This window comes from Gnatocerus cornutus, chromosome 6 (assembly GCF_029298725.1).
Source record: "Gnatocerus cornutus isolate USDA-ARS CGAHR chromosome 6, icGnaCorn1.1, whole genome shotgun sequence".
In the NCBI taxonomy this organism is placed as follows: Eukaryota; Metazoa; Arthropoda; class Insecta; order Coleoptera; family Tenebrionidae; genus Gnatocerus; species Gnatocerus cornutus.
The window spans coordinates 11,566,979-11,592,009 of record NC_142238.1 but is presented as its reverse complement, the minus strand read 5'-3'; the positions used below and the strand labels follow the sequence as shown (position 1 = coordinate 11,592,009).

The window sequence follows — 25,031 nt, the reverse complement described above, 5'->3', positions numbered from 1 at the left end:
GTTAAACGACCGCCATTATAAATAAAAACTACAACAAATTTGCAGGAGCGTCATTGTTCCAACTTGAAGTCGGGAAGGAACGGTCTTTTGTAATATTTTGATTATAAAGTTAAATTTTGTCGGTTTTATCCAAATATGTCATATTACAACATCCAAACATGAAAGATCCTGGACAGGGCAAACTGGAAGAAAATACGATGTAAAATTTACAAGTCAAGATCAAAAGACTTGTTTAAATAATTCACTGAAAATTCTTACTCTATTTTTGCTGGAATAGGACAAGTCTTTCTGAACACACATTTGCAATTCTTGCAATTGCAGTCTCCACTATTGTCCGCGAGAGACATTTGCAGGAGGGTCAATAGTAGAAAAACTACAACAATTTTTTTGGGAGACAACATTTTACTGAAAAAATAAAATTTATGTCCACCTAAAAATCAAAAATAATCATAATTACCCGTGCACAGCAAAAACTTCGTAATAGGAATTACAAACAATTGTATCAAAGGCGTTTTTACCCCGAAATTTCTTGTTTCTTATCGTCTTTATAACTGCAGAAACACAATTTTTACGTATGACTCAAAACAAAATGAGATTAGAACAGTAATTGTTTTCCTAGGAATTGCTCATGAAAAACCGCCAAATAGTGTCACAGCGCGTGTTATTTAATCCAACATAAAAATACAACTGAATGCCTTTAAAGCGATAAAACAGTTAACGATTTTAAAACAAAACCATTTGAGGGCACCTAGAAAGTGAAGTGTTTTATTGTAACTAATTACGCAAGCCATTGTTTATTTGACAATAAAATGAATCATAAGTGCATGCTACCCTAAATACCTGTTATGTAAGTGCTCAGGAATTCAGAAATTAATTTCAAAACGGCAAATTTCAGTTTATTTAAACTTCAAAGTTACAATAAACGTTAACATAAGTCGTGATAATGAAATACGAATAAACAACAATAAAAAAAACTCAAACTCACTACTTGTGAGTGACAATTCTGCTGATTTTACCATTCGACAAAACCCTGTATCGTGGTTTATTTCTTGGTGGCACATTTTCAGAGCCCAATTGTGGGCAATGTGATCTTGTATGCGCGTAATCACCGGTAGCCCCACAGATATCACAAATGTGTTTTCTTAGCACTGGACATGTAATTTTTCCATCCAAAGATTTGAGGGTGTGTGACGAATAAACTTCTGGGGGTTCACCATTTTTCATGCACAAGTGGCAAATATGACGAATTCTCCTCCCCGTATTTTCTATACTTGCTAAAGGATTAAAAGCAGGTCGTTGTCCATTATTTGAAGAATGGGACACTTAAATAAAATTGCAAATGAGTAATTGAAAAAAAAAATTGTAAGAAGCTTACTTATTTTCGGTGTGTTCGGTATTATAGTTGAAGATGTACTAAATAAAATAATGAAAATGTGTCAAGGGTAGGGAGAGCAACGGTTAAGATTGTGGTCTTTGTCGGCTTTCATCTAACAGGTGTCAAAGAGTTCCGACCACACATCTGGATGTCGCATGGAATCAATGCTTTTATACAATTGTCAGAAGAAGAAAACTTTGTCTATTGTCCCCCGATTGAACACAAAATAAATGGATCGGCAAACAATGTTAAAAACATTGTATCGCTTATTTTGTCGTTTTTCCAATTTCCAAACTCCAAGCTCAAGTACTTTGTGTACAGAATAATTAGTGTGGCTCTTAATGATTAAATAACACAATCTTTAGCTTGCCGACGAAAATATAATAAAAAAAGTAATACAGGTAACCGGCACGTATTAAGACAAAAAGTCATCTTAAAAAAACGGGGATTAGATTGAATGCTTGTTAGTCAACAACTGCATTTAGTGCTGTGATGTTGTTTCGTGTTCAGTTAGTGTTGAAGAGGAATAAAACTGATCTAACTCAAACTTGATGGCAGCATCGGCTATTCAGTAAGTCCAGAACATTTCTTTAAGTTGGAGGATTTTAAAAAGTGCATGGAAATAAAATGTCAATTATTTACGGATTTTTCCATAACAATTCAATTTAAATATAGTTATTTATACAATTTAACCTCCTGCATGCGCTATACATTTTTTCATTACCACTTCTGGATTAGATAGGAAGAAGAGATTATTTAGCTTATATTTTGATGCTATTTTAGCTATTTGTTCCTTTTTATGCACGATCTATGTTTTTTCACTTGTACATCATATGTAAACAAAGTTCGTAAGTTGAATACTAAAACGGCAGACTTTGAAGCGGTCACAAGTTTCGATGTTAAATCTCATTATTTTGAAAGACAATTGTTTTTACAATTTTACAAATTGTTTTTGCAACTGCAACATTAAAACATCTGATTTAAAATTGAAATAGATCATAAATAACTTATGTTCAGTTCTTCACATCCCCTTTTAAACTCATCCAAAAACAGAGGTAAACGTATCCTAAATTCGAAACTTTTTTTTTCAATTTTTAACGTAATTCCATATCCCCGGAACAATGACAGATACAGAAAGATGTGGTTTTCGCTCCCTTTTGTTACATATCCCGAATTCTAAAATGGATTTTTTTCAATTTTCCGGAATTTCCGGTGCTCCAAATATCCGGAACAACGACAGATACTTCCAATAAGTATAATTAGGAGATCTAAAAACTGGTACACCATGAAGATCATAACAAGAAAAAATCGATTAACAGACGCTTCAGGAATTATTTTTTCAACTCGATGTTACACTTAATTTTTCAGTTTTCCACTGTGAAAATTTCTGGTGAGATGGAAACAAACCGACTATATCCAACGATAAAAGCCGAGAACAGGGAAAACAGTATTATGATTAGCTAGTTTATCCCGCGCCACAAATTAATTTGTCTCTTAATTTACGAACTGGTTTTTCCAAGATAATGACGACTGATCTCTATAACCTCGAGATACGATTATCTCTCCAAGAGTAACAACACACAATTTTAGGTGTTTGACATTTCCACAACACTTTCCTCATGTTCTCTCTTCTATACTTAACACTTCTTTTTTCTTCAGTAGTCGTAGAAAATTCCGGAACTAAACACAATGTTTCTTCCGTAACACTGGAAGAAGACAATTTAGACGACTCCATAACTGAAATCTTTAACATTTGCAAATGTGTGATATTTTATTTGTGTGATGAAGACAATTTTGTTATACCACCGAACGAAGTTCGAACCACCAAAGTTCTGTAAGTACTGCCTAAGTTAAAACTGTAGACAAACTGTAACATTTCAGCACTAACAATTCATTACGAAATCTTAAAAGAATCCGATGTTCAAATGATTATTACTATTGCTGTAAGAACCGGAACGAAACCTATAATCCTGTGCAAACAGCTTCGTCCACACGAGTTGCAAAAAGTACAGGTTCTCAACAATTAGTAGACAAATTTCCATGGATGACGGCTATTTTTCGAAAAAGACAAAATAAGCAAAAGTTTAAGTGTGGTGGTTCTTTAATTCACTCCAGAGTTGTTTTGACCCAACAGCAATGCGTATATGCGTAAGTCAAAACTTGGATAGTTCTCATTATTCGGATAATGTTTTCAGCTCTGAACCTAGCAATATATACGTTGTAATCGGCCGTGAAACTCTTAATTTAAACATGAAAACATTAACTGTCTCAAAAATAATCAAACATGAGTCTTACGACATTCAAAATTTGAACACTTACGACATTGCTTTAGTAATTCTTCAAAATCCAGTTACGAACGTCAGACCAATTTCACTGGCAACATCTTATGAAACTGGAGGAAAATGTACAACCGTTGCATGGAAAACTTCATCTTCTGGAAGTACAGTATTAACACCGCTTACTGTTTTTTTTTCTACTGTATTGTTTAAGGAAAAAAGTTGCAACAGCATGATACACCAGTCTTGGATTCACAGTCGTGTCAACGTCTTCTAACGAACACGTCTCTGGGTTGGAACTACCAGTTACACAGTTCGTTCTTGTGTGTTAATGTTGACGCTGAGAGTTGTAGAGATGAGGGAGGTGGCCCTTTGCTGTGTGAAAAAAGTGGTGTTTTCACTCAAGCCGGGATTGTTTCAAAAAGAACACAGTGTGAAGGTGATGGAGCACCAGAATTGTATACAAACGTCGCGTACTTGTCGAGTTGGATCAAGAACAAATTGCAAGGAGAAAATATTCAACTGACATGATGAAAAAAAATTATTATATAAAAATGTTTAATAAATAAAAAACTACATAAAATGTACAATACATAAAAACATATAAAGATTACGAGGTACACGGAAAAATTCTCACCGTCTGTCCCAAAAAGGTAATAAACAATAACTGTACCGCGTAATGGATTTCTAGAAAATAATCTGTGATCCTTAAACCAAGAGGATATGTAATGAAAAATACAGATCATGAAAAATGAATACAAAATTGAAATAATAAAAATTAAACGTAAAGATCCTATGTTAACTTATGATTAGGCACTCAACAAATAATTGTATAAATATAGTTCATATTATATTATGTATCATTATAGTTATTATTACTATTATAGTATAGGTATGTCTTAATAGGAAAACATGAACCTTTACTTTCATGTTTAAATATAAATATATGACAAATTCTAAACTATGCAAGACTACAAACAGTTAATACATAGGTACATAAATAATAATATGTCAAAGTATAATGATGTACTAATCTAATGGGTATACCTACACATAAGTGTACCAAAACAATAATGCACACAAAATACAAATACTGAGAGTGGATCAGATACATTGCTGATAATCTACAGATTAAAGCACTATAAATAGGATTGCAACGTAGAGTCGGTGCAGCTTCGGACTCCGTGATATGTTCCTAAGACTAATCTACCTTGCCAATACAATATATTGCGGTAATTGTAAATATACATCATTTTTACTTTTACTTTGTAACAGACATCATTTTGGTATTTCCCATATCACTACTACGTTTTCAGCAAACACAAGATTCATTTACATTACAACTAACTCAACTAAGAGAAAAACAGTACAAAATTACTTTGGTCTGTATAAAATACTAATAGTGGAAATGTTTACATAGCGTCATCAATTACTTAGTTTGGTCACTATTACTGTCGGAATGATCAGAGTTGTTATTGACTTTACCCTCATGCTTTTCCTTTTTGATGATGGTAATGTCAGGACAGTTGGCCAATACTGAGTTGCTGGACGTGGATGTGTTGACGGTACTAGAGAGGAGATTCTTGAAGAGGCTCGTGTTGTTCGACGAGGGGACATCCGGTAAAACGGTGTCGCCCTCTTCGTCCGAATCGGCCTCTTCATAACATTCCATCGCGTTCGACTGGTTGCTTACGTTTGCCTCGTTGTTATCGATTTGCGACATCGATATCAAATAATTTGATAATGTCTGTGGCGTCACGTTCAACTGTTCGGCCGCTCTATACAATGTAATCTCCTTCTTCTTCAACTTCAACAACACATCCGTCGGTCCTTGTTCCGTCCAGAAATCGCGCACTCTGCAAAAGCCAGTCAAAACATCTCTTCAATCTGTTACTGTGTCCGGGCACTCATTGCCGCTCTCGGCTACGTTACTACTCCCTTCGGACGCATTGCTCGTTCTAAACACAAAAAACAAATTCGACTACTCGGTATCTAACATTTTACTTCGATGTTTGCTTACAAGCGCAATGATCACCCCCTAGCTCAAACTTACATCTCTTTTCAATGTGCAAATTTCTACAAAAACCAACAAAACATTGAAAAGAAATCTTAAGGTGGTTATATTACGATTGAACAGTGACCATAAAGAATGAAAATCTTAAACAACGTAGATTTCTTTCTTTATTAGTTAAACGGCGAAGCAGTTAAAGGATTAAAATGAAATGAATATGACCCATTCCATTATGTATCCCAAAATTAACGTTTTCCTCACATCCGTTCTCATTATTTGGACCTTTATGTCTTTAACCCAAAACGAGTTAAATTCAAAAAAATTCGGGCTTGCAGGACCGGAATTATTCAGGATATCTCATTAACATGTTTTATTATCTTGCCACTTTTACGTTTGACCAATGTCGATGCATATTTTATTCAGATTGCAGAACTTACAAGGAAAGATCGTCAGGTCTTCAACAAGAAATGAACGATCAAACGGACAACAGAAAGTTACAACAAAATTATTTGGTATTGGCGCTGATTGTAAAAACCTGTCGATCATACAGCTTTCTACTGTAAGTTAAAGGTAATTATTTCCTTAAACACAAATAAATTCATTTCAGCTTAATAAAATTGTTAAAATTCAATGAAATTTTTTTCATTTAATTACAACCTTGACATTATATTTTTATTAAGTTAATACACGTGTATAGTTTTTCCATTTTATGGTCCATCCTAACTTCGAATCAAGTATAATACACATAATCGAGTATAGTATATACGCAACGAACCTTCTATAATTATTATTATAAGTGTAACATTGGTCTCCTGTGAGTTACAAAATCAAAATATCACTTCACGGAATTAAAATCTGTATCACCACATCATTTAACTCGTACAGATATGAAAAAGATGTACTCTCTTAACTAGTTTTAAAGTGACCGTCTCTGACTGTGCAAAGCAGATTTAAATTACATTTTGTAACAAGATTAATATGAAGTTTACAACTCAATTTCCTTTTAATTTTTAAATATCCTTGTTTTCGATATCCAAAGCAGAGTGACACGCAAATATAAAAACGGATGTTTGAGGATAAAAACAATATTAAATGAAAACCCATAAATCCAAAGTAGATACCACCACCACCACATGACAGTAAATGCGCTATGAAAAAGTGGTAATTTGTGTTGTGGTTCCAACTTCTCTAACCACAGTAAAAAAGTTGTAACAACACAAACTACCACCAGTGTGCTCCTGTTTCACTGCAAAATCATTCAGTGTTTAAATTTTAAAACGGTGCTAGCGAAACTCCGAGAACGGCATCAATTGCATGGACAACAACGAACAATAGACAAGACGAAAAATTAACCAGAAAGCGAAATATTTACCGATAGGGATGTTTTAAACATCCATATGAATCTCTGTATCTTCCATAAAGAGTTCCATACGACACTCCAAGTAGTTCAGCGGCAACTTTCATTTCGAGATTTTTGGTTTTAATAGCATCCATTACCCGTTTCGTAAAAGGTTCTTCCCAAAATTGTTGCCGTCGTCCTGTGTTTAAATAATCGTTCATTTTGATTACATCTGGCCATTCTTTTTCCAGAGCCGGCGTCAGGAATGACTGTGAACCTGACGTCGTTACGTTTGTTATAGATTTCATAGATCCTGTTCTTGAGGTGTTATCGTGTTTAGAGTCGTTTGGGGAAAACTGATCGACTGAGTCGTCTATAAGAACGTCGTCATCGTGCGGCTGGAAAACAAAAAAAATTAATTTCTGCAGTAGTAAAGTGTGACAGAATTTTGAATTATTACTCCATGAGGACAAAATATAATTCATTTCAGTGGAACCCTCAAAAGTCAGTAAATTTAAAAAAACAAACAACATTTTATTATCTTTGAAATTGAGGTTACAGCGAAAATATTTACGAAATGTTAATGAAATAATTTTACGACGGCTCTTCTAGAAAACGTACATAATATGTCACAGAAAAATGCAGTGACGTTAAATCAAATTTGGAGTGGATTTGAAAAATATTTAATTTGCTGATGTGGTAAATCAAGTGATGATGCATTCATCCGCTTCATAAACCGAAACAGGAAAGATTGGTTTACCAAATGTCTTTGACAAGCCACCTACACCACCGAGTTGAATTCCTAATAACAATTACGAAGTCTGTACTTAACTAATTACCACAAATATTTATTGTTTAAACATTGAAGCCGCCGAGTAAACAGACTTTTTCGTAATGGTTTTACGTTTTTCAACATGTTTGTAGTGAGAAACCGTTTTCGATTTCATTGCCTGGGAGAACACCACATGGAAAACCAATGTGGACGTCGAAAATTTAATCGTCGATAAGATTTGCGTAATATGAAAAGAGTAAATAAATTTTTCAAATTCCTGATCCTCTTGTTCCCAAGTCAATATTTAATACATATTCAGTTCATTTTGTCAGCGAAAAAATGTGGGTTTCCAACCCAACCCTCCTTCACCTCGAGTAATCGATTTTGCATTTAGCGGAAATAATCACATTTTTAAGATAAGCGTTTATAACGGCACTTGTTGTCAACGAAACCAGCACCTAACGACAAAAAACAAATTACTTTTATCAAAATAAATACAACACCAGCCGCAGCAGAAATGATGAAAAAATATTGGCGATAAAACTAATCTATCTTTCATTCGTGCGACATGACGTCATCTAACGCAAAAAATACTAAATTTCAACAAAAACAAGTGCTGACTAACGCCTTAATTTAATAAAACGTGAAATCACGCTTAGAATTCAGCGCTGACCTTGGAGCCAACACTGCGGTTGGTTTTTCGAAATTTTTAAGTCAAATAATATGATAATTCAAAATAACCACGAAATACCGTTATCAATATTTATTTTCTTGTTTGTGACACGTTTTTCTTTGAGAGCGCGTTTACCTCGTTGCTTTATATTTAAAAGAAGAGAAGATAATAAACAACAAAAGACGTCTTGTTAACTGTAACATGCGAAGAAACTCAAAACGAATTGTATTAAGTTACACCTCAGCACACCCAAATTTGGCTTAATTGGTTTAATTTTTGAATAAAAATGTACAGCTGCGTTCTGGGAACATTTTTATCGTGGATTATTATAATTTTAGTTCGGAGAATTTTGTTCTAAATGATATTTTTATCTCTTTGCAAGTTCAAAAAGTGTTTAATTTAATCGCGATGAAAAATAAATACCCGAACCAACTATTGCAAAAGTTTTCGGAACAACAAAAATAAGTTGTGACACATCTGCTCAAAAACCATTGCGGTTTTTTTTTTCAGACGTGACTCTTTTATTGTTATTAAAATTGTTCTGACCTTTAACACGTACAATTCCTATTCAAAATTACCGACGGAATTTAGAATTCGAGTTCTTGACACGTGGAATGATTCAAACCGTAAAAAATCGTTTTTCCCAAAATATTCGCAGAAAAGAAACGCAACTGTGGCCACGTGATCTTTTCAAGGGCAAATTAATTTATTTGTTGTTGCTTAGTACACGCCCAATGAAACCGTTTCGGATATAAAATGGCCTGAAACCTGATACAAAAATTACCATCGCAAATGTTCTTGCGTGCGCTGTAATTTCACTTCAAGGTAATTCACCCTGTGTATGTGTCCACAAGAAAGCTTTTAGATAAAAACGAACAGACGATAAAGCCCTTATCAGTGCGAAGAAAACACGTGTCGTGGTTTCCGCTCTATATTTGTGTTTTTCTTTTAAAATTTTGTTTGCGTTGAAATCAAATCTCCTACTGAAAAATAGAGATAAGTCTAGAAAACCGGATTTAGGACAAACCTAAAAATATGCGTATTATTATTTAAATTCAGTTGGTACCGTAACAACGATTTTGGGAAAAAATTGTCGAAAAGGAACTCATTGATAGTGGCTGCCGGGCGATAACAATAAATTTTAAACATACTACACACGTGTATGTGATAATACTGATAATAATTAACTGATAGATAGCAATAATGTTTTTTGAATTGTCATGCCACAGCTTTTGAATACTTTGTATTAAACAAACAGAAAATTAGATGCGTCGGTCTAATCTAAAATATGAAGTATTCACATTAATTTAGTGCATGCTCGGTCTAAACCAACGCACTGGTGTAGGAAGAACTGTAACAAAATGTTATCTATGTATTTGAAGAACAAACACAAATTGCTGTGCATTGCATAGTCGGACAACAATAGATAGTGAAATGAACAATATAGTTGTTCCAAATCCCGGTTTGTACCAAAAAGCACCCATAGACCAGAGGATTCAATCTTCAGATGATTTTTAACTTGACTTTGACCTTTTAAACACCACAGGCAAGGCCTTTTACTGGGTGTTAATTGGCAGAGCTCTAATTTGAAAAAAAACATAATTCAATGGTACATTTAAGAGAACAACGCTCTCAACACTTACAGAAGTCTCCTTCTTCACCCTGAGTAGTGGTTCATCTGGTTCTGTTGTATCTCCCGCTTCGTTTGCTGATGGGTCTTCTTCCCAAATGGAGAGGTCATGATCACTGGTTGACATCGCATCATTGGAATACGTTTCATCTGCGTTTCCAGTGACGTTCATAATCTTTGGTGCTGTAAAGGCTTGTTCATAATCATCTATAGGAGGTCTTCCTCTTTTTCTTTTGTTCGAAGGAGTTTCCACTTTCGGATTGTCCATGACTGTTGATACTTGGGGTAGGGCTGTCTGTACACCATTAATGTTGTTACTATCGACATTTTGTTGGTCTTCGTCTCGCCAGGAGACTTCCGCTAGACCTTTGATTTTCAGTTCTTCGGCAGTCTTGAGTAGTGTGGCTAGGTGACACTAAAAATACAAAACATGAGTAATTTGAAGTGACGTTTATTCGTAAGACCCTTTCAAAGGGTACAAAATGCATGAATAAAAAGATATTTTATCGTTCTCGGCGGTTTAGCGAGAATAACCCCACGTAGATAAAATTTGTGGAAACTGAAAATTGAAAAAAACAAGAATTCCGTTGGTCTTCCAGAAACGCTACTTCAAAGAAAAACCAATCTGATAAGCACATGTGCGGTAAAAACCATTAAACTTTGTCTGTCATCTAATCTCCTCAATACATCAAAGATCGATTCAAAATAAGGTGAAGGCCATTCAGAAAACAAAAAAGAATTTTTTAGATAACAACCTTCAAGCGGTAATAAAAAATCATTATCGATAACTTAAAATCTCCACGACCGCTATGGAACCTCATGATGTTCACTGCAATTTTTTCGGATTAGTCCTGCGAATCGTGAAATTCTGCAACATCCTGCTAACTTCGGTTGAGCGAATTAGGGTGATGTACGAGCGTCGAGAATAACCATTTACTGGACTGACTCGGAAAGACGAAAAAATCCTACAAACTGGATTTTCAGGGTTCTAATGCACAAAAATAGACGAATTATTCTCACAATCGCTGTTTTTCTCGTTTTAGATAAAAAGAAATTCCGCTCTGATGATCGTGGAACATATTGAGTTAAATTAGGTGTTTTTAAAAAGCTGCTTGATTAGATCGATCGTTCTGCTCGTCGAATTGATTAGAACGCAATTTTAGACGTCATACGTGGGTTCATTAAAGAATGATAAAAACGAACAAATTTGAAGTTGAGGGAAAACGACTCATTTCAATACGTAATACAAGTTCCTTGTGAAATCATCTGATAAACGAGTGTTTAAGAAACATGACTAAGTTTTGACTTTTCTGGTAAAAACATGTGTTACAGTTTTAAAGCATTTATTTTGTCGGCAGTTTGAAATTGTTTCCGTCTTATTCATTCAAGATAATTTGTAAAGAGATTATTAAGTGCAAATGTTTTGAAACTGCATTTTTACAATACTATTTTGTACATAAAAAATATAAAATATTTTCCACTATCGCAGAAGATTATTATCAAAAAAATTGAATCAAATATCCACTGAATTAATACTTGTGATGTCAAGTTGTGGGTGTTATCTTATACGTTTAGATTATTAATTTCCCACGAGTATTTAATCCCTTTGAAGTGCAAGTACGAAAAAAAACTCAACTATTCAATTTCATTCTGTAATCATAGGCAGAACTTTGGACAGCAAAACGAAGAAACTGCCTTTTGTATGTTTGAGGGTCAGCGAAGACCAATTTTCAGTACAAACTCAGCTACTCTACAGGTGTCCCAGAACTCGCGCAGGACCCGTTAACCACAGATTCTGTATAGTTACTTGTATAAGAATTTGCAAAAAAATTTTTTTTTAAGTCATTACATTTTGAATTAGAGCAATTTAAAGTTGACCAATCACAAACTTTCAACTAATTGTACCTGAACTACACTTTACTTGTTGCTTAGCAATATCAAAACTGCCGGAAGAATACATAGAAGGAATATTAATTATCACTGGTATCAGCATCATGGAGCACCTATCCATTCTGTTCTTAGTGTTAGAAAATTTTTAAATGAACAACATCCAAATCGGTGGGTAGGGCGCGGAGGTCCAATATCTTGGCCCGCCAGATCCCCAGACCTCACACCTTTAGATTTTTTTTTTTGTGGGTTCACGTTAAAAACTGTGTTTACCGTGTGCCAGTAAAAATGTTGATATTTTGCGACACAGGAGTCAACAGGCGATGGCTGAAGTAACACAACAAATGTTGGCAAATGCCAGGAACAATTTATTAGGAAGACAAGGCTTTGTATTGAAGTTGGTGGTGAACACTTCGAACACTTCATTTAGTTAGTTTAATTTAATTTCGATTCCTTTCTTTTGGTTTAGTTAAGTTTAGTTGCTCTTAGGTGAAATGTCATTGTGACAGAACACACCAAAGTTGATCAAACAATTTATGGATATTTTTTTTCAACAATTCGCATAAATGTTTCTAAGGAAACGCACTAATTTTTTGAAAATACCTTTCGAGAAAGAGATTTGATTGGTTGAAGTAAAACCGTTTTTATTTGAATACTAAACATTATTTTACACTTTTTCTTGTGCAGTTCGTTTCAAATTTAACATTTGCATCCGCTGTTAACGGGTCCTGCGCGAGTTCTGGGACACCCTGTATATGAATAAATCTATTTTTTCAAACAAATAAATGTGATTTGTATTATACTCCTGTTTATTTAATAATGCATCACAAATTTTAAAAATTATGTTTATGCTTCCCATTAATATGAACATAGAAATTACCATTATTATCACACTACAGTTAAATTAAAATTTATTGGCTAACATTTATCCCTCGGCCAAAATGACGCAACAAACACAATAATAAGTGTATTTTTAAAATTTCAGTCTTGTCCTTTGAGTGTACGACATTTAGAACCAGTGTAACTGCCTCGTTTTATTTTCAATTCACACATTCTTATTATCCAACATTGTTAACATAAAATGTTCATTAACGGTTAATGGACGTTAATTATCTCAAACACAACTGACCGATTAATGTCCAACACGATTTTATTGTCACCTAGCTCGTCGTCACAGCCAGGAATATAATATCTCTGGAAAAAATCGATACAAGTAATTTAACCTTTAATTTTTTATCAGTGTTTGAATTTTTTATGCTTTACAATGCTATTGTATTTTAAAACTTTAAAAGCCTCATGTCAAACGATAGAAAAAAAGTGGATAAACTCTGTGTACATACGTGTACCCATTAGAGTGTCGATAGAATATAAATACTTGATGATTTGATTTTATAAGTTCATGGAATTATCGCGACACTCCTCTAGTTTTTTATAGGCGATGTGTTAATAAAATAATGATCATAACGTGAATTTTGTATTTTTTGCTTTGATGTAGAGGCTCCAATTTTATTACCGTGATATTTCGATTTCGGTCATGTATTATTCAAATTCGATAAACTGTTTAAAAATGGAAACGGGAATACTACATAAAACATCAAAACCACGAATAGAAAAAAATATTTATCCCACGTTTTTAGGTATTTAAAATAAATTCCAGTGTACTTATTTCGGTACGAAATCAATTTCATTGTCTCAAAAATTCAGTCACGTCCCCAGTAAATTTTAAACGAAACAGGAAAAGCGCCTAATATGGAAACCTCCGAAAAAGCGACCATGAACAAGCTAACGCTAATTTCTTAACGAGTTTCAATGCCATGTAAATAAAATAGAAATAATTTTCTGTGTGTGCCCCTGATCCGTTTTCAGTTTAGTGCAACAATAAAAAAATGCAGCACAAATCTTTCACGTCACCGACAATTATTATACGTGAACTTGAGGTCATTTTGGCTTGGGGCTTCGTCACATAAAACAGTTATTTGTGCTCAAGAGCCACGGAAACGATTGAAGTTAATTAGGCAATTAGTTGCAATTTAGCTAATCTCGAATCGTATCACTACATGGTTCCTGAAGAAAGTGGAGTATTCATAAAAAAACAAATCTGTATTAATAATAGACCCGGAGCGATGACGTCGGCAGAATCAATAAAATGTCACATCTTGGAATTTGAGGAAGAAGCTTAAAGAATTTAAATTTCCCGCCGTTACGTTAATTTACCAAACGAGTAACCACTCAACAGGTGGCGCTTCCTAATTTATTTAAACATCCACATGTGTTTCCACGAGTTTAAAAAACAATAATGATATGATATAATTTGATGCCAATTAAACTGACACGAATTGAGAGTCAATTGGATTATTATTCAATTGGGTTTCAACTGCATTGCTGTCATAATTTAGGATATTGTTGTTAGGCCTGAATTTGGTTAATAAACGAATCAAGTCGTCAGTGGCATGGATATTGAACTGTCAATTTAGGATGACTTTAATTTTAATGATTATTGATGTAGAATTGCGGAGGAAATCGATGGTTCAGTTTGCAGGGCATGTGGAATTTCCCATATGAAAGTTTAAGGAGGTATGAGAGAAAATGTGGCTTACATGATCAACGTTGATCTCTCCTTTGTACATGAACTCCACCAGACACTTAATATCTACATATTTGACATCTTTCATGATGAGAATGGGGTCTTTTTCCTCATACTGGGACAGGATGGTTTCGAAGTAGGTGCTGCAAGCTGAAAGGACGATTTTGTGTGCCTTGATCGTCCTTCCCTCGCAGGCCAATGTGACATCGCAAAAAGCTTCCCTTTCCAGGAGTTGTGAGAACATGGTTTGCAAATTTGAGTGGTGGTACCTCCATCTTAGACAATACTGTTGAGGCAGCATTTTTCTTGTTGGTTATGTTTGCCGAGTTGAATTTTGTAGATTATTCGTGTCGGGAGATGACGAATATCATTAAAAAATAGTGAGTCACTGCCGAGACCTTCAAAACACTAAAAAATAATCAATACTTGAACAGTTTTTCACTTGTTTTGAACACCATAATTCGTCAGTGTTTTGTTTTTTGAAGCACTAATGCACACTAACACAGCACACCGCGTTTGCAAGTCGACTGTTTTTCTCTGGTTTAATAATACAAAGTCCGCACGACCTTTTCTCAAAAATTTGGAGACGCGTATGTAAATGTTCAGTCATTTGGAAAATTCCAACAAAAAATGTGTCCCTTAGTTTTTTATGAGTCAGTGAGCCAATAGAAACCACGTAAGACCCCTATAAACCATGTATAGTCCGTATATTCGCCGGGCCAAGCCTTTAAGGCAAATCAATACCGCACGTCTTAAAAAATTCTCGCGTAAAAAATCTTGGGAATTGTCGACTTTTTTCAATCTCCGATCGTCACACACAAATATTTGTCGAGAGCAACGGCTTTTCAGCTTAACTAACGGCACCAAACTCGACTAACGCAGATCCAAAACGGGGTCAAAAATTAAACCGACTCCGACTCAGACTGTACTGTAATTAGGCCTTTCATATTTATTTTTATAAACTTGAGATTTTTCAGAGCCTGGGAAAGAAAGAGAAAATCTATCAACTGTTCAAGTTCAACGATCGGGCAACGCGCCGATTCCGCACCAATTTCCAAATTCAACGACTATTTTCACGCACAAAACGACCCATAACACACTCGTACGTAAATGCCCCGTTAATTTAGGCGGTTTCCGCGTCCAAACATCGTACGTTAACCAAGATTTCCGGACCAAACTTGATAATCTCTCTCTCTCATGGAATTTTTTGGAAAAAAATTTAGAAAGAGATAGCAAAACGCTATGTAAAGAAAACAGAAATATTTCTTTTGTGAAAGAAATACTAAAAACTTGCCATTGGCTGCACTGAATTCACCAAATCTAGTTACTTTTTTTCTACGCACGTTCGACAAACGTCAACTTGACGGACACTTTTTAAACCAACGTGTTGTAAACAAACAAAAATTTCTTATAAACTCTAACAAGTTAACACAATCCCATTGTAGATTCGACCATGTCTGACGAGGAAGATGTGCCCTATGTCAAAAAAGTCAGAACCATACATTACGGCTCGTTGGAGGAAAACGAAAGAGCGAGGTTAGCTTCCGCCGATGGAAATGAAGACAATAATGAAAAACCGGAAGGCTCTTCTGCGAATCCTCCTCAAGTCCATGTATCCACAGGTACAAAAATTCGTACATGGATACGTTGCAAAACGTTAATCCACAAAGTGAGGTTAGGTCTCACCTCACTAACTTTAACACAAAAGTTGCAAATTTTTAATAACATACGAAAATAAGTCATACCGGCTTGTTCTTAAAAGTAGAGCCAAAACTACAATTTTTTGGTCCCTAGTATCTACAGTTTTTAAATACATAATTAACAATAAAGAATATCACCTAATGTTTCATAATTTGAGCATTTAGCATTTCTGATTGTTGTTAATTTATTTCTTCGAAAAATAGTTAATATGACAATTCCATTTTAAATTCTTGTATCCAATGCTTCAAATAAAGTTGCAGAGTCTGTTAAATGTACTAAAAATTCAGTTTTTCTGAGACTTGTTTTTAATTTAATTATCTCACTGATTAAATGGACACAAACCAACGACTTTCAGAACATTGGATTGAGTTTTTCTTTATAAAACTCTCTAATACTTATTACGAAACATTCAACTTTTTCTTAATTGTAGTTCTTAAGAATCATTTAACTTGGACAACTTTACTTTACTTTACTTTACACTAATCTACTTCTTTTTTTTCTTCACTCTAACCTTTTCTACCCAAGTATTCTTTGTTTTATATACTTACGTTTTCTTATTAGTCCTTCCTTGGTCTACCCCATCATGTAACACCCTTTACTAAGTCTCCAAATACCAATTACATATCGTCGGCTTAAGTTGTTAAGTTGCTAACAATAAGTCCATTTTGAATTTTTTGGACGGAGGTCGATAAATGTTTATTTTTCACATATTTGTCGTCCTATCTGAAAATAGAATGTTTCTTAATTCTGATATTACAACACATAAAAGAATCGAACCCTAAACTTGTATGTTCTTGTTTTTACAAAATTGAAAACGCAATGTATTCAAAATTGGACTTAGCAACTTAACAACTTAAGCCGACGATATTAAAAAAATGAATTACTAGGGCATTCCTTTCCACAGAATACATGGAACTGGAGGATGCCATGTCCAGAGACAAACAAGCCCTCTTAGAAGAATTCGAGCGTCGCCGAAAAGCCCGCTCCATCAACGTTTCCACAGATGACGCAGAAGTAAAAAGAAACCTTCGTCAGTTGGGCGAACCAATTTGTCTCTTTGGAGAAGGCCCAGCAGACAGACGCTCTAGACTACGTGAAATCTTAAGTCGCATCGGTGAAGACGCTGTTATCAGAAGAGAAGCAGAAGAAGAACGAAAACAGTTTGAGAAGGATCTTGAAACAACGTGGTATCACGAAGGACCGGAGTCATTAAAGATAGCGAGGCTGTGGATTGCGAATTATTCGTTACCTCGAGCAAAAGCGCGATTGGAAGAGCAGAGAAATGCGACGGATCTTCCGACAGCGACAAAGACTGCGAAAAAGCAAGAAATTCAGAAAAAACTGCAAATTATGAGTATTTATTCAAGTCAGATTGGAGATACACGACCTATTTCGTACTGTCAGTTTAGTCCTGATGGGAAAGTTCTAGCGACGGCTTCTTGGTACGAATGCAATGTGATTTAATAGTTTTTACTTTTTTTATTGCAGGAGTGGTTTGTGTAAAGTTTGGTCGGTACCTGACTGCGCGCTGAAACAAACGCTGAAAGGACACACCACTAACGTTGGAGCTATCGTCTTCCATCCAAAAGCCACGATTAGTCAAGAAGAGAATATTTGTAATATGGCGTCTTGCGCAGCTGATGGCTCTGTGAAGCTGTGGGATTTCCAAAGGTCTTGAGAGAATTAATTGTCTTTGTCCCATTTCAATGTTTGTTTTTAGTGAAGAACCAATAGCTGATATTGAGGGGCACATGCCACATCGTGTCTCCAGATTAGGTTTCCATCCCTCAGGAAGATTCCTGGGGACATGTTGCAACGACTGTTCATGGAGATTGTGGGATTTGCAACAGTGCACAGAAGTTCTGCATCAAGAAGGGCACGCGAAGCCTGTATATTGCATTTCGTTTCAAGTTGACGGATCGGTTTGTGCCACCGGGTAAGAAAACAGCCGTTTTGGACAGATTTCTAAAACATTTTCATCAATAGAGGCCTCGATTCCTTCGGTCGCGTCTGGGACTTGCGAACTGGAAGATGCATCATGTTCATGGAAAGTCATTTAAAAGCAATTTTCGGAATAGATTTCTCCCCCAATGGGTACCACATTGCCACAGGTAGTCAAGATAATACTTGCAAAATCTGGGATCTCCGCAAAAGGTCTGTTCTCTACACAATTCCAGCCCACACGAACCTCGTTTCGCATGTTAAATTCCAAAAAGAGAGTGGTGACTATTTAATAACGTCGTCTTATGATAACACGGCGAAATTGTGGACGAATCGTACATGGCAACCCCTTAAAACTTTATCAGGGCATGATGGTAAAGTCATGTGTGTTGATATATCTCCTGATAATCAGTACATTGCCACTAGTTCTTACGACAGGACGTTTAAATTCTGGTATCCAGAAGAACAGAAATAAGATTTCAATTTATACAGGGTCCGGCAACACTTGTGTCCACCCCCAAAATCGTCTTTAATTTTAAAGATAAAATTTTGAAAATTTGCATACGCTCACAGTTGACAAAGCTCTAGAAGCTGACGTAAAAATTTGTTTTTTATCACTGATAGTTTTGGCGTCGCGACGCCTTAAAAATGTAATTGTTAGGTAATTGTGAGGGTTTGTGATATCAACCCCTAATTTAATTTTTTTTCAATATAAATATGTTAAAAATATCTGAGTTATTATTTTAGATTCAATGCAAATAGTCTTCAAAATTTGAGGAAAAAATGCTGTTTTATCAAGTTAGTTTCCAATTTTATTATGTCAAAATTGGGAACTACGTTTACACCCATCTGTCAACATCTTGTGTCACAAATGACATCTATTCTTTGGCTCGCTTTAGATTGTAACAAAAGTGTTACTTGGTGAAATTGTCACTTTGTCGATGTTAATTAACGATTTCTGGTGTCCATAAAGTGCAACATGCCCGTGGTAATCAAAATTAACCTTTATAAAAGTGAGTGAAGTGACTTGTGAAATTTTGGTGTAAACGTAGATTGCCGCTGCACTGTCATAATTTTGAAAACTAACTTGATAAAGCAACGTTTTTTTCGCAAATTTTAAACACAATTTGCATTAGATTTAAAATAAAAACTCAGATATTTGTACCACAGTTATGTTGAAATAAAATTGAATTCGCGTATATTTCCGCAAAAACTCAAAAATCGCTAAAAATTATACTTCTTAGGCGTCGCGACGCCAACCAAACCGTGATAAAAAAAACAAATTTTTACGTCAGCTTCTAGAGCTTTGTCAACTATGAGCGTATGCAAATTTTCAAAATTTTATCTTTAAAATTAAAGACGATTTTGGGGGTGGACACAAGTGTTGCCGGACCCTGTATATTAGAACTCTGTACAAGATATAACTTTAAAAAATAAAAGACGTTTAAATTAATTCGATGTGATGTTCCTCATCTGTCGAATCGCAGCAACGTATCTTGCAGAACATCCTGTGCTGCCTGCATGGTACTGATCTGTGGGTAGCTTCAACAGAGTAGCCAGCTGTTGTAAGTTTTCACTTAAAGAGATGCCCAAGTCTTGTAGAACGTTGTCCAAATACCCTGAAGAAACAAGTCTGAGTGTGAGTCTTTTTTTTATTGTTTATTACCTATGTCGTGCGCTAGTTGTCGACTTGCTGGTTGACTTAGCTCACAAATTGATAAAATTCGATCACAGAAACCTTGGCATGTTCCTCTGGCAACAATTTTAAGAAATACGTGTGCTAAGGCACCTTCCATATCTCCCGCGGTGTTGTACTCCTGATCGACCGCTCGGAGAGCACTGGTTAGGGATGGGTTTTCCCGGAATAAAAAGGGCTCCAAGTGTTGAGGCAGAGTCATCAAGTATTGACCAATCTGTAATGGCACCAGAAACTTAATTGTGTTGGTAAAGACAGGTTTTTATTACCTGAGTTATGTACTCCTGTGGCGAGAAACTATAATCCGGTAAATCAGAATTATGAAGTCCGGAATTGGCAAATTGTGCCCACGTTTGTGATGTTTGAACAACATCTAACTGCACCGCGATTGGAGCAAACACAACTTGATACGTTGTGTGATGAATATCAGAGCATAGTTTCGTAAACTCCGCGTTGACGTGATCCAGAAGCGATAATTGGGTTCCCTCCGTCACGCATCGCACCAATGATTCGTATTCCTTTTTCTCGGCGCTACTTAAAATCAAATGTTTGTACTCGAATTTATCTTTATTCTGATTGGTTTCTAATATCGTCGTCGTTAAATCTTTTTCCAACTGATGTAAATTCACTAATACTTCTCCGGTGTTTTGTAATAAAGACAAGCACAACTGGAATGTGTTCCAATCTTCTTCTTGTTTCTTACTACGGTCGATTTGCCTCAAAGCAACTCTGTACTGGTCCGCGTAACTCAAGAGAAATGCACGTAATGCAATAAGTAAACCACAATATCCACAGTTTTCGGTGATTTGGTGGCAACGCTTTTTTGCGTCTCGGGCTAAATCTATGATTTGTGGAATGCTTAAACCAAGAGCTTGGATTGTATCAGGAAGCTCCTCTTTCATGCAGTTAATTCCAGAGAGTTTTTTGATCAGGAAAGCCTGTTCATAGGCTGCATATTTGTTTGTGTATGTTACGAAATGATTGTAAATGGCTTGTAAGAGGATCAACAATTTGTCTTTACCAGGTTTACCTAAGATAACTCGGATTAACTTAGGATTAATAACTAAATCTTACTTAAACTCACCGACAGATACCTGATCCAGGACATTTAAAATATTTTCAGCAAACTGTTGGGTAACCTGTTTTACCTCAAGCAAGAAGGTTAGTTTATCTTCAGTTTGCTTCAAAGCCGCGTCTATACACTCGTTTAAACTGGGATCCAGGGAGCTTAACACATCTGTGTAGATTTCAACGAATGAATCGGCGCTGTTTTGATTGGTGAATACCTGATGAAACCACTTTTGTTGCGAGTGCCAGTTCGATAATAATATTCCATAGAAATTTTGAATCCACTGGATCACTGATTCGTCTTGTTCAATTTCTAGCTGGTTACGCCACTTCTTCAACAAGATATCCTTCTGGCACTTGTGGTAATACTTGAGTAACTGTGGTAAACGTCCCATTGACTTGAAGATTCTTACAAACATCACTGACTGTTCTGTAAACGGTTGTGATTTAAAAGAGTCCTACACAGTTACAACATACCAGTGTTTGAAGATGTAAACGCTTGTACTATGGCGGGACTCGCTATAGCCTCCAGACGGTTTTTCAGACCTTCCAATTGTAATTTCCTATCCTCATAGTCTCCCACATTCACAAGTAACTGCAGGGACCTTTGCATTCCAATAATTTTTGTTGATATGTTCTCTATATTTTTTGAGTCAAAAACTTCTTCCAAGTCGTTAACTGTACAAAGACGTGTAAACATAATTAAAAGTTGGTCTCTAAACTCACCCAAAATCATCCAATTATCACTTTCATGCAGTCCTTGTTTTGCCAAATGAAGTTCATTTTTGATACTGTCCAATTTCTCAATGGTGTTAATTGATTTTCCGGTGTCGTGTTCAATTTTGATGATTTCACTTCGTACAGCTGCCATTTTCTCCTTTAAAAGTGCTGCTTCTTCATGAAGATTTTTGGTGTCTCGAATAATTTTGGGTAATGACATTAGGACTTGTTGACTTGTTTCCTCCAAAGCGTTGTTGACTTGCTGGACGCAAAGTTGCAATTTCATTACTATGGACATGGTGTAACTCTGTAAATCTGGATTTAACAAAAATGGGGCTGTTTTGAAACCTAACCTCTTTCTTTTCCTGATTCTCTGCATTTTTGAGCACGTTGTTTATCCATGCTTTTGTATCGAAATTATCCTCAGAAAACGCGCTGATATCCTACAATAAGAGAATTAAGTTTTTTAGAGATCCAATTTGTAGAATACCATTTTTATTTTTCCATTTGATGACGTTTCACATAACCTCACTTTTAAGATATTTCGTCATTAAACGATTATCTTAATGTTGTATAATTAGTATTAGATTAGTTATTTTTCTTATAGCAATTTTCACGTAAAACAGCCTCTTCATGTCTGTCGGTCTGTTTTTCTTTAAAAACAATTCTAACCTAACTTATGAAAAACCGGTTGTATTCTTGTATGACCAAGGATTAATCAGTAAAAAACAAATTATTTTCATTTTCTTTACTTAAAATTACAGTCTTAATTGGTCACACTTCTTTACGTTCGCTAGCTAAAATGTCTTGGATCATGTGTAACACTTTTTGGTACAGGAATGAATGCCTGAAACCTTTCAAATTAGATTGTATTAAAGGAGTAACAAATACCTGCCTACTAGCCGGTTTGCAAATACCGAGATGATCCAACGGAATTTCATAATACTCCCCACATCCAGGATTTCCAGAGTCTGGTTCCACGACAAGAAACTTGAACTTCATAGCTGATACCACAGTTGGTAAGGTTTCTACAAAGGAAACAATCTTCATAGGTTGCGCCTTGATTAAGTCCAGGAAATTCTGATGTAGCTTTAATAGCTGTGGGGAGTCTAAAGAAGAAAATTGTCGATAATCTTTCAGGTTTCTACTTACTTTTTTGCAATTCTTGGACTTCAATTGATGGCCACAAAAGAAGAGAGGAAGCTTGATTGAACTTTGCCACCCTTGATCCGATGTGTGGGGTACTATAAAAAACGATTCCTTTGGTGTTTAAATAAATGTCTTTTATATTTGTATCGTTGCTCTTAGAGGCTTTATTTAGTAAGGACTTGACTATTAAACCCCCCATGGAATGAGTAACCCAAACTATTGGTCTCTTTCCAAAATCTACTTTGAGCAACTGTTCCATCAATTCATCACTTCTTTCTTCCAAAGTTTTAACTTTTTCAACAGGACACATGGGTGTCCATAACGATAAATTTGTCTCGTAATTAACTCCAATTATTCGTAAACGATCGCAGTCTTCAGCTAACCAGTCTTTTGGCCAACAACTTGTAAAACAGTCTCCTTTAGCATCGCAAGTAAATTTAAATCCAGAGCAACAGAATGGTCCTGTTGCCACTTCGTTAGTTTTTGTAGGAATGTCCTCCCAGACAACCTCATAATCACATGAAGTTTCGTAATCCAAATGTTGTTCTAAATCTTCTATGAATTCCCGCATCTTCGGATCGCTGTAATTCCTGTTTTTCTTTTTATGTGAGCAAGTTGTATCGTTTTGAGTAAGACTTGCTGAAATAACACTAATAAGATTAGGTGAACGGTGTATAAAACGAGAAGAGTGACCAGGAATGGATGGGTTTGGGGTAACAGAATCCTGCTCACCTGATGCACCCTTCTTACCCACGAAACCGAGTGGATCCTGGTCCCGTTTTCGTTGTCTCCATGTGAAGAAAACACCACCTAAGAGACCATGGACGAAGACAACGTCAACACCGGGATTTTTTGTGCTACGCGTTGAAGGATACAAAGGATAGAGTCTTTGGAGGTAGACAGGATTTTCATCAGGATCTAAGTTTGCAAGGGCTTTGGCAGCGGGAATTGAGATCCTTATGTCTTCATGATTGATCCATTGAGCGAGTTTGGAAATCCATCCTAAAATTCAAGGGGTCATTTGCATTATCATAAATGGTCGGTGAAGGGTAATCGGATTTTTTCGTAGTCTGTATATCCATTAAACGGGAAAAATTTCATATTCAATTTCAAAAGTACCTGACATGTACAACTCATCTAATAGATCACTATGCATGGACAGGTAGGAAATAATTCGACTAATGGTCGCGGTGATCGTCATATTCTCGCTAAAACGCTCGTGAATCGCCATCAATAAAGGTAAACCATTCAAAGCTGCAATGTCTTTAGCATAACTTCTTACACTAGCATGGTGAAGCAGCGACTCCAAGCACATAGGTACCAGTTCTTCACTTGCTTGGATGTATTTCTTCAGTTCAAAAGAAGAATAATCCTCTGCATACTTCTCCATTTCCTGGAAAATGCTGTCAATATTTTGTTTGTTAAACAAACTGTCCAATTTTTACATTGACGTCCAAAAAGGCTTTTGAAAGAAAATAGCCCATGCAAGGATGATTGGAGATATCATGTAATTTGATTAACAACTCCTTCATAGCATCGACTAGATTGTTATTATTGTAGCTGAGAAGTTGCAAAGGTGGATAAGTGAAGAGTCTGGAATCAGCATTCGATGTCCTCGCTAATCCTACAGCAGTTCTTGCATCAATCATACTGGATAATTGCGAATACTGCCAGTTATCCAAATTTCTTATCTTAGCCAATTGTCGCACTGCCTTCCTTCTAATGTATTTATTATCACTTGTGGCAAGAACAAGCAATCTTTTGGCAAACGAGAATTTAAGAGAGTTCCAAAACACCACCAGTTGGGTTTCATAGTTGTTGGAGTCTGTTACCCAGTCAATAACAAGAAAATCGTTTTGCTGGTCTCTATTTTCAATAACGGTGGGCTCTATTATATTTAAAATTGAGGTGTCTAGGGCATTTGAGAGAGCCCTTTCAGTGCTTTTCACCTGATGATATAACCATGCTGCCCTAAATAAGGAATCAGTTGGATAAGAAAATCAGAAAGTCTCAGCATTACCCGCAGGAGAGTGTTGCCAAACATGAAAATTTCAAAAATTTTGGATATTTCTTGAAAAACTGCATCGAAACGTCAAAATGATATGGAACAAAGAGGTTAATAACAACTAGAGGGACACAACAGTGAGTGAACCCAACACGTTAAAATTCCCTGCTTTGACTATGGTTACCATGACAATTCGCTTTAAAT

General features: G+C 35.6%; 5 protein-coding genes and 1 long non-coding RNA gene across 10 annotated transcripts; 2 read left to right on the top strand and 4 right to left on the bottom strand.

Moving 5' to 3' along the window:
- Nucleotides 1-31: 31 nt before the first annotated feature.
- LOC148172936 (uncharacterized) lies at nucleotides 32-958 on the bottom strand. The gene is made up of 3 exons (XR_015770309.1): nucleotides 458-958; nucleotides 259-405; nucleotides 32-182 (listed from the first exon to the last, which is right to left on the bottom strand). It is a non-coding gene; the product is annotated as an uncharacterized LOC148172936 (long non-coding RNA).
- Nucleotides 959-2,886: 1,928 nt separating this feature from the next.
- LOC148172935 (trypsin-1-like) lies at nucleotides 2,887-4,186 on the top strand. Its single transcript, XM_088039978.1, has 4 exons — nucleotides 2,887-3,209; nucleotides 3,257-3,523; nucleotides 3,571-3,815; nucleotides 3,866-4,186. Exons 1-4 carry the CDS (start codon nucleotides 2,995-2,997, stop codon nucleotides 4,180-4,182), a joined length of 1,044 nt encoding a protein of 347 aa, XP_087896104.1. The 5' UTR covers nucleotides 2,887-2,994; the 3' UTR covers nucleotides 4,183-4,186.
- Nucleotides 4,187-4,451: 265 nt separating this feature from the next.
- LOC148172934 (uncharacterized) lies at nucleotides 4,452-14,948 on the bottom strand. Its single transcript, XM_088039970.1, has 4 exons — nucleotides 14,561-14,948; nucleotides 10,090-10,491; nucleotides 7,035-7,399; nucleotides 4,452-5,507 (listed from the first exon to the last, which is right to left on the bottom strand). Exons 1-4 carry the CDS (start codon nucleotides 14,846-14,848, stop codon nucleotides 5,081-5,083), a joined length of 1,482 nt encoding a protein of 493 aa, XP_087896096.1. The 5' UTR covers nucleotides 14,849-14,948; the 3' UTR covers nucleotides 4,452-5,080.
- A 613-nt stretch (nucleotides 14,949-15,561) lies between these two features.
- On the top strand, nucleotides 15,562-18,702 carry U4-U6-60K (U4-U6 small nuclear riboprotein factor 60K). Of its 2 annotated transcripts, none has more exons than XM_088039968.1 (6): nucleotides 15,562-15,649; nucleotides 15,993-16,169; nucleotides 17,153-17,690; nucleotides 17,737-17,919; nucleotides 17,969-18,184; nucleotides 18,235-18,702. In XM_088039968.1, the coding sequence occupies exons 2-6, from the start codon at nucleotides 16,001-16,003 to the stop codon at nucleotides 18,662-18,664; spliced, it is 1,536 nt and encodes a 511-aa protein (XP_087896094.1). In that variant the 5' UTR covers nucleotides 15,562-15,649; nucleotides 15,993-16,000; the 3' UTR covers nucleotides 18,665-18,702. The 2 variants fall into 2 exon arrangements, with proteins under 2 accessions (XP_087896094.1, XP_087896095.1); XM_088039969.1 differs by lacking the exon at nucleotides 15,562-15,649 and adding an exon at nucleotides 15,853-15,936.
- An 864-nt stretch (nucleotides 18,703-19,566) lies between these two features.
- Nucleotides 19,567-22,274, bottom strand: Cog7 (conserved oligomeric Golgi complex subunit 7). 2 transcript variants are annotated; one of them, XM_088038881.1, is made up of 8 exons: nucleotides 22,164-22,274; nucleotides 22,027-22,116; nucleotides 21,680-21,980; nucleotides 21,431-21,631; nucleotides 20,971-21,383; nucleotides 20,155-20,907; nucleotides 19,856-20,102; nucleotides 19,567-19,808 (listed from the first exon to the last, which is right to left on the bottom strand). In XM_088038881.1, the coding sequence occupies exons 1-8, from the start codon at nucleotides 22,164-22,166 to the stop codon at nucleotides 19,639-19,641; spliced, it is 2,178 nt and encodes a 725-aa protein (XP_087895007.1). In that variant the 5' UTR covers nucleotides 22,167-22,274; the 3' UTR covers nucleotides 19,567-19,638. The 2 variants fall into 2 exon arrangements, with proteins under 2 accessions (XP_087895007.1, XP_087895006.1); XM_088038880.1 differs by having other exon boundaries at nucleotides 19,568-19,808; nucleotides 20,155-20,915; nucleotides 20,970-21,383.
- Nucleotides 22,275-22,406: 132 nt separating this feature from the next.
- LOC148172931 (protein SERAC1) lies at nucleotides 22,407-24,968 on the bottom strand. 3 transcript variants are annotated; one of them, XM_088038884.1, is made up of 7 exons: nucleotides 24,843-24,968; nucleotides 24,268-24,793; nucleotides 23,942-24,215; nucleotides 23,555-23,824; nucleotides 22,826-23,461; nucleotides 22,569-22,782; nucleotides 22,407-22,520 (listed from the first exon to the last, which is right to left on the bottom strand). In XM_088038884.1, the coding sequence occupies exons 1-7, from the start codon at nucleotides 24,905-24,907 to the stop codon at nucleotides 22,448-22,450; spliced, it is 2,058 nt and encodes a 685-aa protein (XP_087895010.1). In that variant the 5' UTR covers nucleotides 24,908-24,968; the 3' UTR covers nucleotides 22,407-22,447. The 3 variants fall into 3 exon arrangements, with proteins under 3 accessions (XP_087895010.1, XP_087895008.1, XP_087895009.1); XM_088038882.1 differs by having other exon boundaries at nucleotides 22,826-23,824; XM_088038883.1 differs by having other exon boundaries at nucleotides 22,569-22,701; nucleotides 22,826-23,824.
- Nucleotides 24,969-25,031: the final 63 nt, after the last annotated feature.

Bases quoted from the DNA above. Each gene is read 5' to 3' on its own strand.
- U4-U6-60K (XM_088039968.1), top strand. From the start codon at position 16,001: ATGTCTGACGAGGAAGATGTGCCCTATGTCAAAAAAGTCAGAACCATA. The intron at 17,920-17,968 runs GTCTTGAGAGAA...GTTTGTTTTTAG, and splicing joins AAGCTGTGGGATTTCCAAAG to TGAAGAACCAATAGCTGATA. The intron at 18,185-18,234 runs GTAAGAAAACAG...TTTCATCAATAG, and splicing joins GGATCGGTTTGTGCCACCGG to AGGCCTCGATTCCTTCGGTC.
- LOC148172934 (XM_088039970.1), bottom strand. From the start codon at position 14,848: ATGCTGCCTCAACAGTATTGTCTAAGATGGAGGTACCACCACTCAAAT. The intron at 10,492-14,560 runs GTAAGCCACATT...TTGTATTTTTAG, and splicing joins GAGAGATCAACGTTGATCAT to TGTCACCTAGCCACACTACT. The intron at 5,508-7,034 runs GTAAATATTTCG...TGGCTTTTGCAG, and splicing joins TGTTTAAAACATCCCTATCG to AGTGCGCGATTTCTGGACGG.
- Cog7 (XM_088038880.1), bottom strand. The intron at 21,632-21,679 runs GTGAGTTTAGAG...GTCTTTGTACAG, and splicing joins TGATAATTGGATGATTTTGG to TTAACGACTTGGAAGAAGTT. The intron at 20,916-20,969 runs GTGAGTTTAAGT...GAGTTATCTTAG, and splicing joins CCTGGATCAGGTATCTGTCG to GTAAACCTGGTAAAGACAAA.
- LOC148172935 (XM_088039978.1), top strand. From the start codon at position 2,995: ATGTTCTCTCTTCTATACTTAACACTTCTTTTTTCTTCAGTAGTCGTA. The intron at 3,210-3,256 runs GTAAGTACTGCC...GTAACATTTCAG, and splicing joins GTTCGAACCACCAAAGTTCT to CACTAACAATTCATTACGAA. The intron at 3,816-3,865 runs GTACAGTATTAA...GTATTGTTTAAG, and splicing joins GAAAACTTCATCTTCTGGAA to GAAAAAAGTTGCAACAGCAT.
- LOC148172931 (XM_088038882.1), bottom strand. From the start codon at position 24,907: ATGCAGTTTTTCAAGAAATATCCAAAATTTTTGAAATTTTCATGTTTG. The intron at 22,783-22,825 runs GTAAGTAGAAAC...TTTCTTCTTTAG, and splicing joins AGTCCAAGAATTGCAAAAAA to ACTCCCCACAGCTATTAAAG. The intron at 22,521-22,568 runs GCAGGTATTTGT...GAAAGGTTTCAG, and splicing joins ATTTGCAAACCGGCTAGTAG to GCATTCATTCCTGTACCAAA.